Genomic DNA, 11554 nt, shown 5'->3' on the forward strand with positions numbered 1-11554 from the left:
CCTCATCTCTTCCTTGCTGCCTCTTGGAACAGGGGAGAGGAACATATATGGCCTGCCAAATCTTGCTGGAATTCAGCTCCCATAATTCCTGTCCAGAGCTGATACGGGTTCAAGTCCAGCAATAACAGGAGGGATCCAAAAAGAGGCATGGCTTGCTCGCAGATGGGGATGCCTCTCCTAAGCATTCTTAACAATTATTATTATTATTATTATTATTATTATTATTATTATTATTATTATTATTTGTTATTTGTACCCCGCCCATCTGGCTGGGTTTCCCCAGCCACTCTGGGCGGCTTCCAACAAAAATAAAAAATACATTAAAATGTCACACATTAAAAACTTTCCTAAACAGGGCTGCCTTCAGATGTCTTCTAAATGTCAGGTAGTTGTTTATCTCTTTGACATCTGGTGGGAGGGTGTTCCACAGGGCGGGAGCCACCACTGAGAAGGCCCTCTGCCTGGTTCCCTGTAGCTTTGCTTCTCGCAGTGAGGGAACCGCCAGAAGGCCCTCGGAGCTGGACTTCAGTGTCCGGGCAGAACGATGGGGGTGGAGATGCTTCTTCAGGTATCCTGGGCCGAGGCCGTTTAGGGCTTTAAAGGCAATGCTGTTTCTTAGATGCTGCTGGTGGGGTTCTGGTGGTGGCAGCACAGGAAAGGGAAAGCACTTAGCGCATGCTCAGAGGCATGGCCTTGGTCACATTTTGTAGGGTCCAGAAGAGCCCTGATGGACTAGACTTTGGTCTATCCCACCCAGCATCCTTTTATCAGCAGCAACGCAACCGGATGCCTCTGGGAAACCTGCAAGCAGCACTCTCCTGCATTGCTGGGGGTTGGGCTAGATGACCCTTGGGGATCCCTTCCAACTCCGCAATTCTTTGATTACTCTGCAAAGAAACTACATCAATTTAAAGAACAGAGCAAAACCAAGCACAGCCCGCTTCTGGAAAAGAAATGCCACACACTGTCAATTTTTTATAAAAAAAACCCCAATATCCAACAGATTTAATCTTCCCAGCACCATCAGATATATATGCAAATGCAGAATAAATTATGCAAAGCAAGAGAAACTGGGGGTAGGCTGACTACGCGTGAGGGGGTGTCATCGGTGTGGGACCAGAATTATTAGCTTGGTCTAAGGAATAAGAGGAGATGCAGCAGTCCTGGTCAGCGGTGGGAGGAGGGTGAAGTCAACGGTGGGAGGAGGGTGATGTCAATGGTGAGCGAAGGAGGGTGATGTCAACGGTGGGAGGAGGGTGGAGTCAATGGTGAGCGAAGGTGGGTGAAGTCAATGGTGAGCGAAGGAGGGTGATGTCAGCAGTGGGAGGAGGGTGAAGTCAATGGTGGGAGGAGGGTGATGTCAATGGTGAGCGAAGGAGGGTGAAGTCAACGGTAGGAGGAGGGTGATGTCAATGGTGAACGAAGGAGGGTGATGTCAACGGTGGGAGGAGGGTGGAGTCAATGGTGAGCGAAGGTGGGTGAAGTCAATGGTGAGCGAAGGAGGGTGATGTCAGCAGTGGGAGGAGGGTGAAGTCAATGGTGGGAGGAGGGTGATGTCAATGGTGAGCGAAGGAGGGTGATGTCAGCGGTGGGAGCAGGGTGAAGTCAATGGTGAGCGAAGGAGGGTGATATCAGCGGTGGGAGGAGGGTGGAGTCAATGGTGAGCGAAGGAGGGTGAAGTCAATGGTGAGCGAAGGAGGATGATGTCAGCAGTGGGAGGAAGGTGATGTAATTGATGGGAAAGGAGAACAGGGCACAGCCGGGCAAGGAGAGGTGAGCTCAACGGCGGGAGGAGGAGGGCAAAGCTTGCTCCGGCCGCCGCCGCCGAGCCGGCCTCTCTCTACCGACAGCCGCACTCCTCGGCCACCATGTCGGGGTAGGCCTTCACCTTCATGCCTTGGTCGTTGGTGAAGGTGACGATGATGCTCCTGGAGTACCTGACGGGGACGCAGCAGGGGGCTCTCTCCAGGGGCAGGCCCTGCTCCTGCACCCGCAGCAGGAAGAGCGTGTGGGAGTAGTAGTCGGGGACGCGGGACGAGAGCGGGAAGCGGCAGGGCCCAGCGCAGTTGTTGGCGTCGTACCACTCGGGGAAGATGATGTACCCCGTGGACACCAGCTCAATCCGCAGCCTGCGCAGCCGGCAGTAGTCGTCTCGCTCCTGGGTGCTGCGGTTGGCGCGGGGGGGCGCCTTCCGGGACTCCCGCCAGCGGGCGCGCAAGGCCTGCAAGGCTTTGAGAAGCAGCAGGCTGTGGATCTTCCGCCGCCCGGGAGATCCTTCTGCGGATCCCTCGGGATCGCCACCACCAGGGACCCCGGGAGGGTAGTAGCAGAACGCCAGGAGGCCGTGTAAGAGGGTCTCGTGGTCCCGGAAAGACGGGGAGGCCGCCAGCTCCCGAATCACCTCCCGCAATTTCTGCAGCAGTTGCCGCAGCAGTTTCCCCTCCAGCGCCCAGTGCGCCAGGTGGCTCTCCATCAAGGCCTGGCTGTTTTCGGGGAACAAGACCACCAGGGGGTCTTCGGACTGCACCAGCCGCTCCAGCGCCACCTTCTCCGAGAGGTTGAGCACCCGGTGAGGGAGGGCTTCCATGGTGTCAAAGTTCAGCCGCAGCTGCGGCCCGGGGGTCGGCGGCGGCTCTCCAGAAGGGCTGAGGACCTTGTTGATGAACTGGGAGAGAGCGGCGAGGAAACGGCCGGTGCTGGAGGGTGCTGGGTGGGCGGAGGTGGCGTTCGTCTGGGGGGCTAGGGAGGGCTGCACATCGGCCGCGGCAGACGTCGGGGGTACACTGCGGAGAGAAGGACGTCAGAAGGGTGGGTGCATCAGGCCAATGGCTTCACAGTGGCCAAATTAATAATAATAATAATTTATTTATACCCCACCCATCTGGGCAGCTTCCAACAGAATATTAAAATACAATAACCTATTAAACATTAAAAGCTTCCCTAAACAGGGCTGCCTTCAGATGTCTTCTAAAAGTCTGGCACAGTTGTACAGGGTTACATACGCCTCAGGTTACAGACTCCGCTAACCCAGAAATAGTGCTTCAGGTTAAGAACTTTGCTTCAGGATGAGAACAGAAATCGTGCTCCGGCAGCGCAGCAGTAGCAGGAGGCCCCATTAGCTAAAGTGGTGCTTCAGGTTAAAAACAGTTTCAGGTTAAGTACGGACCTCCGGAACGAATTAAGTACTTAACCCGAGGTACCACTGTAGTTGTTTTTCTCTTTGACATCCACAGGGCAGGGGCTACCACCAAGAAGGCCCTCTGCCTGGTTCCTTGTAACTTGGCTTCTCGCAGGGAGGGAACCACCAGAAGGCCCTCAGCGCTAGATCTCAGTGTCTGGGCAGAACGATGGGGGTGGAGACGCTCCTTCAGGTATACCCCATAGAACATAGGGATCCAGATAGACTGCCCCTGGACCTGGAGGTTCCATAAGGACGATCCTTCTGGATCCGGGCAAAGGGGGTCCATCTTGTCCCCCGTCCTGTTCTCGCAGTTTCCAAAGGGAAACGCGCCAACTCCTGCCGCTCCCATGCGCTTTGAATGTGCACCATGTGCGCAGCCAGAGAAAGGAGGGAGAGAAATGCTGGTTTTCAAGGGAAGGAGATCAGCCAAGGTCTCCTGAGCATGGACAGAGTGCCGTCCCTTTTGAGCAAATCAAGCACAGCCCTCGGCGGGGAGGGAAGGGGTCTCACCTGGGGTTCAGGTAAGGGACCACATCCAATTTGCCGTCCGCGGCGAGGAAAGACGAGGAGGGAAGAAGGACTGGAGCGGCTCGGGGTCTCAGCTTGGCCAGAAGCAGCACAGCCGGAGTCATGCGGGTGAAGCACTTTGGGTCGAAACCGAAGAGGAGGTTTTGGGTCTCGTGTTGGGAGAGGCCGGTGCCTGCAAGGGAGGCAAAGAGGAAGAGGAGGAGGAGGAAAGGTTTTCTTACTGCAGAGTAGAACAAATGGAAGGTCTCTCTCTCGGTTGTAGCTAATAAAGACCCCTCCTCTAATTCCTGAAAGGACGGCTGCTGCTGCTATTATTATTGTTTTCTGCTGCTGTTATTTAATATTATCAAAGGAGAGGCAGTGTGGTGCAGTGATTAGAGCATAAGTCTTGGAAGACCAGGGTTCGAATCCCCCGCTCAGCCACATGCAGCTTAGTGGGGGGGCCTGGGGGGGCCAGCCACTGCTTCTCTGCCTATCCTACCTCATAGCCTTGTTGTGGTGGGGAGGATGAAATTGTAGAATTGGAAGGGACACCCAGAGCTGGGCAGGGACAGAGGCAAAAGCGGACTGAGCATAAATGCAACTTTCACCTTTGTAGAATCAAAAACTGTAGGGTTGGAAGGGACCCCTGTGGGTCATCTAGTCCAACCCCCTGCAAGGCAGGAATCCCAGCTAAAGCATCCGTGACAGAGGGCCACCTAATAATAATAATAATAATAATAATAATAATAATAATTTATTTATACCCCACCCATCTGGCTAGGTTTCCCCAGCCACTCTGAGCGGCTTCCAACAGAATATTAAAATACAATAACCTATTAAACATTAAAAGCTTCCCTAAACAGAGATTTAGGGAGATTTTTAAATCTCTGCTTAAAAACCTCCAAAAAAGGAGAGAGTCCACCAGTTCTATGAATCTTTGAAAATAAACAACCTATGTCAAATAAAGTAATATTAAATAATCCGTTAGAATATAATAACGCACAGTAAAATTAAACATCAGCAGATAATAATTAAACAGAACTTCACTCTTAACGGTCACAATAAACAATTTCCGAACTATAATCAATAAAATCCACGGTGCAATGAAAATTGGGAAGCAAAGGCACAAAACTTATAAAGTTATTTTAAAAAAATAAACATATCCCTGAACTCCTCTTCTAAGCCCCATGTAAGTTCGACAGAGGATTTACTCCCGTGTAAGGATTGCAATGTGGTGAGGATTGGGCCTTTTGTGATCTCAGGTGCAGACGATGTCAAAGCATGTTATGCATTTAAAAGGATTTATTTTGAGGAACTTTTTATGCAAGAATGGAGGCCTTTTGTGGACTATTTGGAAAAGCACTATAAACAAGTGAAATTGCAGGCAGGATCCGAGAGAGGAGCATCGGAAGGATAATAATAATAATAATAATAATAATAATAATAATAATAATAATAATACCCCGCCCTTCCCTGTCCAAAAACCGGGCTCAAACCGGGCTTACAAATTTAAAACAATTGTAAAAGCAACATAAAATACAGTATAAAAACATGCATAACAGTAAAATTCAAAATGATAATTGCATTACAGGGATTTTTGTAATAGATAAGAGTTGGATATATAATGCAAAATGAAAACACTTTGGAGCTGAAAGTGAAAAGTCAATACATTAAATGTCTATTGAATTTGAAGTTAATTTGGAAATTCAATAAAACTACATATTGGGAAGGGAATTTATTTTGCATATACTTGCATGCTATGGAAAGTGCAATCCTGAGCGGTGCTCAGGATGAAAGCCCCCCCTCCCCCCCCCAATTGCTTGGCTTGCATGTCAAAGGTTTGTTTCTATTCCATTTTATGCAATAGGAGTCCTACCGTTGCTGTTCTGGCGCCTGATTGCCAGGGAAACCTCAAAGCTGAGCTGCCCCAGTGAATGTCTGCCTGACATCGCCGACCCCTGAAGGACGAGGTACTGGGTTCTGCTGGAGAGACAGACGACCTGTGGGGTGAAAATGAGACAGCATTCAATATTTGCTAAAATGGCTAAAGGCATCAGCACCCCATGCACTTAGCATCGCCTCCGCTAGGCAGAAGTTCAACGGGTGATGTCTCTCTGCCAATGGCTTCCCCTGCCATCCGCAGTGTTGCTGAAACTTGGGTCTCCAGTTGTATTGGGACTACAACTCCCATCGTCCCTAGCTAGCAAGACCAGCCGTCAAGGATGATGGGACTTGTAGTCCCAAGGCAGCTGGAGAACCAAGTTTGGGCAAGGCTGCGGATGGCAGGGAAAGGCCTTACCAGTTGGATTTCCGCAGGGCTGTGCTTGCAGAGCAACGAAATAACAACAATAATAACTGAGAGTCAAAACATTGCCCTCGTTTATGTTTCTTAAAGTATCAGTTTAGGAAAAACAGGGCCCAGGAATCTCTTTAGGTCAGCTTTTATGCTCTCTGGTAGCGTGGTCCTGGACATGGAGGCTCTATTTCATTCATTCACTCAGCATTTATTGGCACAATTCAGACAAAAGAGGGAGGAAAACATGCATAAAATATTGGTGATCAAGGTCTGTTAAACAGGTGAAACGTATAAAAGAATCAGTAGCCACCATTCAGTAAAATTTAGTAGTTTCAAATTTGACTTTAAAAATCTCGGCTGAATATCCTGAAACAATCTCAGTAGATCTGGGTATCTCATCCCACAACAGAGATTGGATTCCAAATTCTTTGCAAGTAGATACTTTAAGCTTCAAGAGAGTCGCCCGTAGGTCTCTCCTAAGAGTGTCGAAAAGAGGGAAGTCCAAAATTATACGCTATATCGTATCTGGCGTATTCATTCCACCAGAGCAAAGTCTATTGTTTTGTGTACATTCGATTGTAAGATAAAATATATGCAAAGGGACATGACAGGAAGTCAAAGTTGAAGAAAAGATTTTGGAAGATAAAAGGGGAAAAATATTTACTTTCATTATTATCATTTTGTGTGTGGGTGTGTGGGTGTCTGCACATATGTGTGTTTTTGTATGGAATGTTTGGGAGGAAATAAGACGGTAAATAACAAATAAACTAAATATTGATGTATGTAATTTTCATTTCTTAATTATATTTAGTGGTAGTATGGTTGTATTGTTTTTTGTAACATAAAATCATTCAATAAAAATTATTTTAAAAAAATAAATGGCAGCTAACGGACTATCTCTGTCCATGAAATGGGCATGTCGCTTTAGGACTGGGAAGACCCTTGGGTTCAAATCCCAATGATGCTCACCTGGTGACCTTGGGTCTCGCCTACTTCACAGGGTTGTTGTGCGAGGATAAAGTCCAAGGGGAGCTCTGCACGTCTCACCCGAAGGAAAAGAGGGGCGTCCAGAGCCATGAATGAAATAATCATCTTATAGTTGGATGGCAGGTTGAGAGGAGTTCCCTACCAGGACAGACTTTGCTCGTGTGCTCAAGACATCGATTCCATAAAACATATTTTGTTGCACTGTGCAAAATATGAGCAGGCCAGGGCTGAACTGATATTACCCTTGCTGGTACCTTTCCCAAGAAAATCAGAGGATCACTATGTCAGGTTCCTACTGGAAGACCGGACAAATGCTAGAACATAGGCAGTGGCGAAGTTTTTATCGGTGGTTGCAAGAACCAATGATCCCTATATTCTGAACAATATGCTTGTTTAACCTGGAGGTAGGCAGTATGAATTGTGTATTGCTTTGTAATGATTTGCTGGGTCTCTGGACCGTAATAAAGATTGATGATGATGATAATCATCTTTCCAACGATTGCCGCCGCCCCCATCCCCGTTTGCATACCTGTTTAGGATGGAGACCTTCCCCTCCCACCAGGAATTTCTCCGGGGGGGTCCCAAGGCCCCCCGATTCCTTTCCGCCTTGGTAAAATATCAGCAGGGCCAGTTGCAGGGACCTCAGGGAGCCCCCGCCGTCGTCCTCATGGAAGGCCAGCTGGAAGAGCAGTTTCGTTTCCGCCTCCCATTTCACTGCAGGAAGGAAACCGGAGAATCAGACCTGCTTCTTCTTCCTGGGACAAGGGAGACCCCCCCCCCACTCCTGCCATTGCTGGTGTGCCAAATCCCAGCTTAAATAATAAACACGGCTCCAGGGGGGCCAGCCAAAAATCTTACACTTGGTCTCGCTCGCTCTGCATCATGAGAAAACCAGGCATCATTTGAGATCTCAGTGAGGACTAACGCCTCCAGACACTTTTAATATGGTTTTGCATTCCTTTCGTATACATATACAGTGAAAGCACCCTTTGAGATTTCACCTCCAGTAACTAATGGTTCTCTCCACTTCATATAGATTATAAAACGAAATACCGCATTTTTTGCACCATAACACACACTTTTTTCCTCCTAGAAAGTAAGGGGAAATGTCTGTGCGTGTTATGGAGCGAATGCCTATGGGTGGCGGGGGGATCTGCTGATGTCGTGAGCAGAGGATCCATGGTTCGCCTTCCTTCCCTCCTCCGTGGCTCGCTTTGAAACAGCAAAGCGGGAGAAGAGCCGCTGAGTGGGGAGGAGAGAGGGACAGAGAGCCTGCTTGCTTTAAAGGAGCAAAGCGGGAGAGGAGAGGAGCCTTCTCCCCTTATACCCCTCTTCTGCATTATTAGCAGCATCCTTCTCCACCCACCCCACGCGTGCTTCTTCTCCCCTTAAACCCCTCTTCTGCATTATTAGCAGCATCCTTCTCCACCCACCCCACGCGTGCTTCTTCTCCCCTTAAACCCCTCTTCTGCATTATTAGCAGCATCCTTCTCCACACACCCCACACGTGCTCCTTGCCCCTTGAGCGCTTTTCCTTCCCTCCCCACTAAAAACGTGGTTACAAAGCATGGATCCACATGGATCCTCAGGATTTTTGCACTGGGCTACTCCAAACTCACTGTCAGATCATGTCTGTGGCCACAGCAGGAACCACAAAAATCATACATCCACTGTCTCATTTAGAATATTTTTTTTCTTGTTTTCCTCCTCTAAAAACTACGTGCGTGTTATGGTTGGGTGCGTGTTATAGTGCGAAAAATACGGGTAATAACAAAACCTTGCCTGCCTGCCTGTCTGCATTTTAAAAAAGCAACAGGCAATCCTATTCACACTGCCTTGGCAGTACACCCAACCACCTAACACCCAAGTCAAACCCTGATGCCATCCCGAGCCTAAGCTCTGGCCGAGAAGTACCGCACACTCGAAGAACCAGGCAGCATGCGTTGCAGCGGGCCGACTTATTCGGCTCTTTGCATTATGGCAAGTTGTTGTGTGTTTTTCTGGCGAAATTGCCATCGTTGGTCCTGAACAGAGGCAGGGAGATCGTGAGGAAGACACAGTGAGTACTGCAATAAAAGGTTGCAGTGCACAGAGCACTTTCTGCCCGGTATCCTCTGTTCTTCAATATATTCTGTTCTTTTTGGGGAACTGAACAGATTCTATTCCTCTCCCATCAAATTCCCACCGCTGGCCCTGAACTGAGGCATATAGAGAGAAGGAGATAGGATGAGAGCTGTAACAAAGTGTGGGGCGTGTGGGGCTTCTCAGCCAAGCCCTCTTTCACAATATGCTATCCCACCCCCCTCTCCTCCTCGTCCTCCTCCATTCTCCGCTCCCCAACACACAGCCTACAGAAGACATTGCGGGGTGCAAGCTTCCTGGAGCGCTAAATTTGAGGGGTTTCTGCAATATTTGGGGTTCATCCCAAGCCTGTCAACACTTTCCCCCTTGTGCATTTGGGGGTTCTCTTTTGGCTGCGTAGATCACTATTTACTCTTTGCATATACTAGAAATCAGAAAATCTCTTAACTAGATGCCACTATTGCAGAAACCAGCTGGGAGGAGGGGGGGGCGAGACTAGAATAATCTAGCACAGCCTCTCATTGGTTATTGCTCTGCCTACTCTTTGGGGTCCCTGCTTCCCGCCTCGCCAGTCCCCAATGGGCACCAGCCAGCAGTGCCGCTACCTGGAGAGATAGAGATCAGGCCTTGCCTGAGTGACCCATGCCCTAGCTGAACCCGAGCTAGACTACTGCAACACACTCGGGAATGGGGCTGCCCTTGGATACAGCCTGGAAACTTTGCATAGGGGCAGAGCACTGGCAGGGATCAGAGATGGGGCCACCAATCCTGTAATAAGTGTGCCGTCTGACAAGGCGCTTGAAAGTTGGCACTGCCCATTAAAGCTTACAGCCCTCATATTTACGGGGCCGCCTCTCCTGGTCTGCCCCACAGAGGACCTTAAGGTCCATGAATAACCATAGTTTAGAGGTCCCGGGCCCTAAGGAAGTCAGACTATCCTCCACCAGAGCCAGGGCCTTTTCAGTGATGGCTCCGACCTGGTGGAATGCTCTGTCCCAGGAGACCAGGGCCCTTCAGGATTTAACCTCCTTCCATCGGGCCTGTAAGACAGAGCTATTCCGCCTGGCCTTTAATTTGAATTCAGCCAGATCTTTTTTTTTCCTTCCCCCTCCCCTTTTATGAAGATCACCCGCTCTGAGACCCCACAGTTAATTCTCCCCTGGTCTCCTCGCTGGCCCAAGTAGGACCAATTCAGCCAGCTAGCCCTGGGGGTTATCTGATTTTTTATTTTTATTGTTACTCATGTTTTTATACTGTATTTTATGCTGCTTTTACAATTAAGTCTTTTAAATTTGTTGTTAGCCGCCCTGAACCCGGAAGGGAGGGGTATAAATAAATAAAAGATGATGATGATGATGATGATTGGAAAGGGAAGACGAATCTCAAGCTGGGAGACTAAATCTGGAAGTTATCTTGATGCCTGGGTGTCGAGAGCTCCTGCTTTTAACCCACACCTATGAGGCCAAATAAGAACATAAGAAGAGCACAGCGGCAGGATCCGGCCAGTAGCCCACCTATTCCAGCTCCCTGTTTTCGCAGCAGCCAAATACCCCTAAGAAGCTAGGGATCGCGATAGACTGCCTCTGAACTGGGAGGTTCCATAGATACACAAGAGCCTGGCTGCTGGTTCAGCACCACAGTGGCCAGTCCGATGCCTCTCCTGGGAAACTGGATTCAAGCATCAGAGCAACGCTCGCCCTTCCTGTTGTTTGCAGCAACCGATATTCCCGCATTGCTGGGGGTTGGACTAGATGACCCTTGGGTCCCTCTCAATGATTCTATGGTTCTGTGATATTCAGAAAGAGCAAAGCAGCATCTATAACGCCCCAAACTTGTCCGAATCCCTTTCAAAGCCAGCTAGGAAACCTGCCCTGAATCTTCCAACCTTCAGTTTCACTGGGATTCCCGTGAGTTCTAGCGTTCGGGAGGGAAACTTGTCAACATCCCACTTTTTCAACGTCATGGATCGTTTTATCTATCATGTTGCCTCTTCCTCTAAACAAAAAAGCCCCAAACGCAGATGCTAGGAAACTTTCTTGACCGTTTGGGCTGCCCTCTTCTGAACCTTTTCCAACTCCCTTTTGAGGCGAGGCACCCAGAACCATTCACCGCCTTCCAAAGGCGTCCGCACCATCAATTTGCAGAACGGCATCATGACCCTGGCAGTTTTGTTTTCAATCCCTTTCCCCATAATCTGAAGTGTGGAAACAAATTGGTGCTCGCCAATTAAGAGCTCTCACGCAATGGACACCTACCTTCTTCCAGGTGTAGCCACAGAAGCCGGTTTTCCACCCGGGTCGTCCAGGTGAGCGCCAACCCGCTGTAGAGAGGCCAGGACACCCCGGGACACATCTGTGGGGCAGACCCCAAACACCTCCATATCCTCCTCGCTCCAGATTGATCCGCTCAGAGCCTTCAGGAACCTGCTGTCGTAGCTGGTGAGGAGACCCACAACCTCCAGGGGATGGCGGCTCCATTCGCCGCCCCGGTGCACCTTC

General features: G+C 49.4%; 1 protein-coding gene across 1 annotated transcript; it reads right to left on the reverse strand.

Moving 5' to 3' along the window:
* Nucleotides 1–981: 981 nt before the first annotated feature.
* On the reverse strand, nucleotides 982–11548 carry AMH (anti-Mullerian hormone). Its single transcript, XM_082206469.1, is given in 6 exon segments — nucleotides 982–2783; nucleotides 3692–3881; nucleotides 5568–5691; nucleotides 7504–7688; nucleotides 11312–11345; nucleotides 11347–11548. Coding segments are annotated over 6 exon segments (1566 nt in total). The 5' UTR covers nucleotides 11437–11548; the 3' UTR covers nucleotides 982–1840.
* Nucleotides 11549–11554: the final 6 nt, after the last annotated feature.

The sequence above is a fragment of the Podarcis vaucheri genome (genome assembly GCF_965113315.1).
Source record: "Podarcis vaucheri genome assembly, chromosome: 18".
NCBI classification, from domain to species: Eukaryota; Metazoa; Chordata; class Lepidosauria; order Squamata; family Lacertidae; genus Podarcis; species Podarcis vaucheri.